Consider the following 9,281-nt stretch of genomic DNA (forward strand, 5'->3'; position numbering starts at 1 on the left):
GTAGCAATGATTGTGAGATTGAAATGGGATTTGACATTGTTTTGTTCTTTTGTGCATGGGGTCCCTATGAGTCAGTGCCAACTCAATAGCACCTAACAACACCACCATCACCATTTGTATGGACTCTTGGTTTGGCACTGTAGGATCAGCACTGGTCTGTGAACCAAAAGATCAGCAGTTCAAATTTGCCAACTGCGCTTTGGGAACCCCCTACAGGGTCACTCTGAGTCAGAATCACCTCTTTGACACTTAACAGTAACAACAAGCATTTGTATATATTGTTGCTTTCTGAAAATCTGTACAACAATAATGGTCACATTAGAGCTCTGCTGTCTTGTTTTAACCCACTTCCTTTTTATCCTCTTCTCATGTTTTTCATAATTCCACAAGTGTGCATAACTTTCATTAGAGTCACTTTGATGTTTACTGGCAGCCAATTTATTTGGCTAGAACATGGGCCTTTTAAAGCCCAGATTAGATGTCTAAATTCTTTATAGACTAGTTATGTAATTGCAGTTTGTGGTGATGGCCGTAACTGTTGTGACTATGAATTAGTGGTATAGCTCAGTAAAATCAGTACATTTACAACACCACCAAAGTTCACTATATTGTAACTGTGTCTGTTATGTCACACTGGAGAAACTTGTTTTATTTTGTGTACTTTTTGTAGCAATATTTATATACTTTTTTTTTTGGTCATAAGAGTTTGTGGATTCAGCACTATGCAAGAGACTGGTCTAGGAAATTAGAGAAGCAGTAAACTTTTAGTGGCAAACCAAAAAAAAGTTATAACCTATAAATTCCAAAGAAGAGGAACAGGAACTAGGAAATGTCATTAAAAGTCTGAAGTACACATGCCGGAGATGGTACTATTGATTAGACATGGTTTTAAATATCTAATTTTCTACTTTGTGTTTATAAACATTAGAAAGTAAAAAATTAGATATTTTACAAACCTGTTGTCTTAGGTTTTAAGTTTTACTTTATATTTTGTCTTGCTTCCCTCCCGTCTTTATTCTGATACAGATTATATAGTAAGGGTCTTTTTGTCACCTTTACTTGGAATTAAGTTTCACTATGGCCATTAAGATAACAATATTTGAGCCATTTGGATATAATGTAAGATATAAATTTGGAAGGTAGAGTTGAAACTACCACTTTCTTTATAAATTGCAAGGACGTTTAAAGTTAAAATACCTTTGCTACTAGCAAAGCATGTTTATATTTTATTTAGTGATTCCTTTATAAAAACAAAAGCTAAAATTCTATTTACTAAATTCAGACTGTGAAATAAATCTTCCTGTATTCTCAGCATACATAGTAGTTAAACTCAATCATATGTATTTCACTCTAGTTTGGTATAGAAATCTTTGGAATTCTCACCATGGAGTTGGGGTAGACATGCTGAATTTCTATCATAGACATCCATGAGTAGAATTATGAAATCATGGAGTTTCACAAAATATATATGTATAACATATATGAATTAATGAGAGTGTTAATATGTCTTCTTTCTTTACAGTTCTTTTTCCTCTTTCAAGTTTCTCAATTGGGTGTTATTTTCTGGGGTTTGTTTGTTTGTTTGGTTTCTTGGTTGTTTTTTATTTATTTATTTATTTATTTTTGGCCATTTCTCTTCAACTGTCAGTGGAATTATTTTCTTCCTGTCTCCATATTCAGGTAGTTTCAGTGGCTGAGTATCACCGCAGGATCGATGCTCTAAATACTGAAGAACTGCGCACACTCTGCAGACGTCTCCAGGTGCCCACTTCAGTAGTTTAAATCCCTATAGAGCTTGCGCACTCCTTGTTCTTAGTGTCCTTTGTCAGGGTAGATCTCATGTTTGAAAGATTTATTTCCACTGAAGAATTAAAGCATGTAGTATTGTTTTGAAATGATACAGAATTATTTTTTTCTATCATCTTTTCATTTGAAAAATATTCAGAGGACTTTTCTGTTGTTACTTTATGACTGTTTTCAGTGCTGTGTGGTTCCAAGTGTGAGTTTTCTCTGAATTTTAACATCGGAAGAATATCTTATGGCTTTATATTGAGTCTTTACTAAAAGAATCTGAAAGGTGTGCTGCTTTGGAAAAATATTTAAAACTTTCATTTTACAATAGGACTTCAAAAAGTTTGGAAAAATAGAACTAAAAGATAGTGGAAGTTTTTCCATAAACTTTTTGAAACCCTCTCAATATGACAAGGCCTTACGTATTTCCTTCATCGAGATCGTTTCATTTGTATAAACATCAGATTTCTTAATGGGAGAAATTGCTCTTTGGTATTTTTCTTGAGGCATTCCTGGTTATTATTAGAAAATTTTGTTGTAGTATAAGTTAGACTTTAGGCACAAGAACTAGATAAATTATTTGACTCTCAAATAATTTTTCTGATTTTTAGAAATGAGATAGTGATAAAATTCAACAGAAAGTGATACAGTTGAGCTCACTTTTCAGTTTTGTACATTATTAGTTGTGTGCATTTCTTCTTTTCAATAAGATGTACTTTTATGACTTCATTAAACCTGCTAAGAATTTTTTTTCTTTTCTTTTAATGCTTTTAATGCTGTCTTGGATTTATTTTTAATCTTTTACTTCATCAAAATAAAGGTAAAACATTATGATGATGTGATAGAATACATTTAGTTTCTCACCTAAAAACAATACAGCTCTAGAATGAATCTGTTGGTTGAAAATATAGTCTGTTTAGGTTTGGTAAGGAATCGCTTTAAGGAACAAAGTAAGTCAATAATATTTCATTCCTGTGTAGAATCATAGTCATCGAGCATTGCTGCATTTTAGTTATCTGCTCCAACAAAGTTCTGTATATTTTCCATGTTCAGTTTATTAGTAATAGCTATGTTTCAACTTTTATTTTCTGTTACTACATTTTACATACTAAAATAAAATAAATATTAAAAAATAAGCACCAACAGTACAGACTGTATGATAGTAAGCTTTTTGGAGTAAATCAGCATTTTTTTCTTATCATTTTAAAAGTTATCAGTGAAATAACTTCCATAAAGCAAAAGCATATATTTGTTTTAATATAGCCAATTAATGTAACTTTAAAATTATTTTTGAAAAATTAACTTTCAAATGTTTACTTCTGGTGCATTGAGATTGAAGAATTCAATCTTTTGTAAGTAACAAATGAAGGCATTTAAGAAATGATACCTTTAATAATATATGTATGTCTGTATATTAAAGGTAATAATTTTTAAATGTTAATATATGATAAACATGTATCATGCACATGCGATATATATACATACATATATATATATCCACACACACAAACATCCATAGATATACACATATATTTGGATCCTGGTGGCACAGTGGTTAAGTCCTTATCTGCTAACTAAAAGGTTGACAGTCCAAACCCACAAGTGGTTCTATTTGTTGTTGTTAAGTGCCGTCGAGTTGGTTCCGACCCATAGCCACCCTGTACAGGGTTTCCGAGGGTGTAAATCCTTACGGGAGTAGAAAGCCTCATCTTTCTCCCGCAGAGCGGCTGTTAGTTTCGAACCGCTGACCTTAAGGTTCGCAGCCCGATTCGTAACCACTACGCTACCAGAGCTCTATAGGTGAATGATATGGCAGTCTGCTTCTGAAAAGACTATAGCCTTGGGAATCTTATGTATCAGTTTTCACTCTGCATTATAGGGTTATTAATAGTCGAAATTGACTCAACAGCAACAGGTTTGGCACTTTGTTTATATAAATTGTATACTATATTTATATTAAGGAGCTCTGGTAGTGTAGTGGTTACAAATTGGGCTGCGAACCGCAAGGTCAGCAGTTCAAAACTACCAGTGGTTCCGCGGGAGAAAGATGAGGCATTCTGCTCCTGTAAAGATTTACAGCCTTGGAAACCCTGTGCAGGGTCGCTATGAGTCGGAACCGACTCCATGGTACTCAACAACAATATTTATATTAAAAGATAAAAGTTATACTTTTTGTTCTACTACTATTTAAATTTATATTTGACACTTATGACACATTTTATGTTTTCCACAGAAAAATATAATTACATGAATAAAAAGTAACTTAGCTTGCTTACTTTTGCTTTTCAACAGGCTAAATTTAAAGTTTCATGAATCTGTCTCCTTTTAAACAGAAATGTAAGGATTCATCATTCATTACCAGCACTTCCTTTTTGTAGTGGAGATGAAAAAATGACTGTTTTGAATTTTTAAAAAACTCTGTTTACATATCATAGGTATTTGATGAAGTAGTATTTACCTTATAAAGTTCTGAATTATAGCTGTAGCCACCTTTTCTGAATTGTAAAGTTTTTATTCCAAAAGACTAAAAAAATTTTAAAGTATGCTACAATTTCATATTAATACATTAACCACTGCTTACTTTTTTTAGATTACTACAAGGGAAGATATAAATTCAAAACAGATTACACCAGTAAAAGCAGACCTGGAGTCTGAGTCGTTTCGACCAAACCTTAGCGATCCCAGTGAACTCTTACTTCCTGATCAAATTGAAAAGGTATGACATGTCTACATATATGCATAAGTGAATATGTGCCCATGAAAGTAAAACATTCATTTTCAATTATTTTATAAACTGAAGAAACAAGCTTAATCCTATTCCTCTTAGCAGTAAGTTTGGTACTCCTAAGAGTAGGCAAAATGTAATTTGGGTAAGTGACTGTAGTATCCAGTATTTACATTTTCACTGTATGCTGGTCACCTATATGACTATGCTATGTGTGGATGATTTCATTGTCACAGCAGCTCTAGGATTTGGATACCATTATTGAGCACATTTTATAATTGAAGAAATAGACATTGGTTGAGTAACTTCTCCAAGGACACACAACTAGACACTTGATTTCGAACTGATAGTCTCACTTCAGAATCCATTATTTGAAAGGTATTTTAATAATCAAGGTAATAATCCATTAGTTTTGTTAGAGACACAGGGCAAAAGTTACAAGGGATCCAAGATTGTTGTCTCTGTTTTAATCTGTGTTTTGTTCAGCATTACAGTTTCTTTTCCTGAAGACAATATTTCATGCTGAGAACTGTATGGGGGGCCTTGGAAAAATGGAGTGAAAAGATTATGGAATTTTCCCATAAACTTTTTGAAACCTCCACGTATAGTTACTGCCTTTTAAATTATCAGTACTTCTGCAAAAGATAAAGAATGTCTACGATTATTTTCTTTTTATAAGTCTGTATGTTGTTGTTGTTGTTAGGGGAGGTTCTTTTCTGTCTCTTGCAGCATCTTGCAGCTGCCAGCAATCCTTGCCATTTCTTGTCCATCGTCCTTCTCCTGGTGTTGCTGTGTACATTCCACTCTGTTTAACTCAGAAGTGATTCTGTTTAACACCATCCTCCTCTGGTATAACATTATTAGCCTCATAAAAGAAAACCCCTATTTCCAAACAGGTTCATATTTACAGGTGTAGTGGTTAAGATTTCATCTTATATTTTAGGGGGATACAGTTCAACCTATAATAATTATCAAGTAAATGCTAGCATTTTATTTTTCAAAGCTTACAAAGCATCTTCCACCAAGAACAATTGGCTATCCATGGACTCTTGTTTATGGTACTGGGAAGCATGGAACAAGTTTGAAGACCCTTTACCGAACAATGACAGGTTTGGACACCCCAGTGCTGATGGTGATTAAAGACAGTGATGGCCAGGTATGAAAAACTAACTGCATAGCGACTTATCTTTTAAGAGATTAGAGTAGCAGTAACTCTTAGTGTATCCCCTTAACAAACAATTTTCATGTTTACATTATGTTTAACTGCTAATTATTGAGCACTTTTAAATTTTCAGGTAATGATGAGTGCTTTGAATAAGAATTCTTATTTTAAGGAGATTATAGTCTGGTGCAAAACAAAATTTGCATACATAATTATTACTATTACTGAGAGAAGAAATATGCTAAGTGTAGTAAAAGCCCAGAAAAAGTGAGTCCTGGTGTGGTACTGTAGGATAAACACTGGACTGCTAACTGCAGTTAAACAAGGGATAAACAAGTTAAACAAGGTACTGTAGGATAAACACCTGATAACTGTAAGGTCAGTGGTTCAAACCCACCAGCTGCTCCTTAGAAACCTCATGCAGGTGACTTTGAGTCGGAAGCGACTCGACAGCACTTGACAATAAGAAGTATTCTTATAGGAACCATGTGCGCTGAGGTAAGTGTTGGGCAGCTAACTGAAAGGTCAATGGTTCATACTTTTCAGCTGTTCAGAGAGATGAGGCAGTGGGCCTCCATAAAGCCTCACAGCCTCAGAACCCTGTGGAGCAGGTCTCCTTGATCTCTAGGGTTGTTGCTATGAGTCAGATTGACTTGATGGAAGTGGTTTTGTTTTTTGGTTTTTAAGTACTTTGCTCCCTAAAAAACATGTTATTGTATATACATTGTGCTTATAAGCCCTCTTAAAATGTATTAGCCACTTTAAGATTATATGCTTAATTCTTAAAATAAGAATTTTTGGATTTTTTTTCATTGACAAACTATTATGCTTTGTTCTTGACAATAATGTGAGGTGTATAGTAACTGATCATGTTACCCTTTTGCCTTTGACTTCTGGGAAGTTCGGTTGCCTATATGTATACATATATATCTATGTAAAAGGCTCAAGATTGTCATGCTTGTGTCTATTTTTATCTTAGTTCTCCCTTTCTGTTGTACATGTATTTTCTGCAAGCTTCCTCAAAACTATGTGAAAAAAAGGAAGCAGGATATAATTTTTAAAAATATAAGAAGATATCAGATAACTTTTTATATTTTATTTAGACAAATAAGGGATAGTTTAATGAAACACATTTAACTTGCCTTTTTTTATTCTTAGGTTTTTGGTGCATTAGCATCTGAGCCTTTTAAAGTGAGTGATGGCTTCTATGGCACTGGAGAGACCTTTGTTTTCACATTCTGTCCAGAGTTTGAGGTGAGGACATTTATGCTGATAGTCTATTTATAAAAAGCTGGTATAATGGGGAAAAAGTGCACTTTGGAAATATATATACTTTAATTTTATCTCACCTGTACTTTTTGCTAATAATTTTGCGTTTCCTTGTATTTTGAGCTTCAACTTTCCTGTAGATAAACTAGGGATTACACGATGTAATAGAATTATTTGAAAATTAAAGTATATAATTTATAGACAACAGTTGGCATGGTATCAGACACAGATCATAAACTTTTTAAGGAAAATATATAAGTTTTACTATTCTGTTTTTGAATGATCTTTGTGAAATTCCTGTGTGGTGCTATGGGTTAATGCGCCAGACCGCAAAGCCATTTGAATTACAAGGTTGGTGGTTCAAACTTAGCAGCTGCTCCTTGCCTTACACAGGGCCACTATGGGTTGGAACTGACTCAACGGCACTAAACAACAACAAATAAGTTTAGTGATGCAAATCTTAAAAATTTTTTAAATAAATCTTCTTGTATTTCAGTTGAAAACGATTAACTATTGTATTACTTTGTGCAACTATATTAACTGTAGTTAAGTAACTTAAATTGAATAAATTCTAATGCCAATAAGGTTACACAATCAATTTTAGTGAAAGTGCTGCTCTCCTTAAAACATTGAGGCCAATACTTAGTATCTTAGGTGCAAGGAGGCTCAGCCTGTCAGACCATCTTAACTAAGTTTATTTTTTAAAGTGGTATTTAGGAACAATATCTGTAATGAGCAAAATAGGAATATGTGGTAACATGGTGTCAGAGAACAGAGCTGAGCTGCCATGTGTGGAAGTAACTGATTAAGGCAAGGCAAAATGAAAGTTATAATCCAGCCTTTAATTGTACTGCAAGAGTTCAACTCTCCACCTGTTCATTTCAGCCAGTATTCCAGACTCAAAGGGATCAGTGGCAACAAAGAAGCCCTTGAAACAAAAGTTCCTAGTTTTAGGGGTAGGAGTGGGAAAGTACTGAGTTTGGAATCAAAGTGGAAAAGTCTTCAAGGTAAAGGAGACTGAGGAAGGTCTCAGCTAAGGCCTGGGAATAAATGGGCTGGGGCTAGGAATGCAGATATAGGTAAGCGTGTGGCCATCCAGAGGGACCTGAGCGATTGATTGACCTGCATCCCCTGCACAGTTGGCAGTGCATTGATGATATAGCAAGTGTGATGTGAGGAGGGCAGCCTGAAAAATCATAGTAGGATATTAGTCAATAGGCTAATAGCAGGGTTTCTCAAATAGAGGCTCTCTTAACAAACTTGTGCTTAACTGGGTAACCATGTTAGCCATACTCTCTATTCCTTCCAAAAAGCATGTCAGCTGATGCCTGCAGCTACCAATACCTACTTGTTATTAAGAGCCGTTGAGTCGATTCCACCTCATAGCAACCCTGTATATGGTTTTTGAGGACTGGCTGATGGCTTTGAACCACCAAAGTTGCAGTTAGCAGTCCAGTGCTTATCCTTTAGCATCATACCAGGACTTGCCTATACCCACTGTTGTTGTTACTGTTGTTAAGTGCAATTGAGTTGGTTCCAATTCATAGTTACCCAGTATAGGGTTTCCGAAGCTGTAAATCTTTGCAGGAACAGAAAGCCTCATCTTTCTCCCACAGAATGGAGGCTGGTGGACTTGAACTACCAACCTTCTGGTTCACAGTCCAATGTATAGCGTACAGAGCCAATCCTCACAAGTCGTTAAAATTTTCTGTTTGCAATGTGCTTATTCTCAAGCTTATTTATATTATTTCTAACTGATACTGTAATTTATTAATTGTTATGTAACTTTGAAAACATGCATGTTAAAAGAAAGTTTATTTAAGTGAAATAGAAAAAGTTGAAGTTTCCTAAAAATTGCCAAATCTTTGACTTGAGTAAGACACCCATAAAAGATCAGAAAAAAATATTTAGGAAAACTAACACCTAAAATGGAGTCGTGTAGGACTGCTAACCACAAAGTCAACAGTTCAAACCCACCAGCCCTCCTCAGAAACTGAATACAGGGTCACTATGAGTCAGCACTGACTTGATGGCAGTAACAACAACAATATCTAAAAGGTTTGCCTTCAGAATTCACAAGTCTCTTGAGTTCTCATTTCTCTTGAAAGAAATTGAAACTGGAAATCATAATTATACATACAGTATGAGTGTAGTTTATACAAAGATTATGATCAAGAAATTTATAGGAGGAACAAACAAGATGGCGGATTGGGTGGACATATAGCAGAGAGCTCCGCCAACAACAACACAGAATACCCAACCAAGCAAGTTCAGGGGATGGTCCCAGAACTCTGAACCACATATAAAGGGATACTTACAAGGTTGGAAGGCTCA

General features: G+C 34.7%; 1 protein-coding gene across 1 annotated transcript in view; it reads left to right on the forward strand.

Moving 5' to 3' along the window:
* OXR1 (oxidation resistance 1) overlaps positions 1-9,281 on the forward strand; it is a 141,228-nt gene that overhangs the window by 104,066 nt on the left and 27,881 nt on the right. Inside the window, 4 exon segments of the mRNA XM_006830824.1 lie at positions 1,681-1,761; positions 4,382-4,507; positions 5,520-5,672; positions 6,837-6,932. Of these exon segments, the coding sequence (XP_006830887.1) occupies positions 1,681-1,761; positions 4,382-4,507; positions 5,520-5,672; positions 6,837-6,932 (456 nt within the window).

The sequence above is a fragment of the Chrysochloris asiatica genome, unplaced genomic scaffold, assembly GCF_000296735.1.
Source record: "Chrysochloris asiatica unplaced genomic scaffold, ChrAsi1.0 scaffold00001, whole genome shotgun sequence".
NCBI classification, from domain to species: Eukaryota; Metazoa; Chordata; class Mammalia; order Afrosoricida; family Chrysochloridae; genus Chrysochloris; species Chrysochloris asiatica.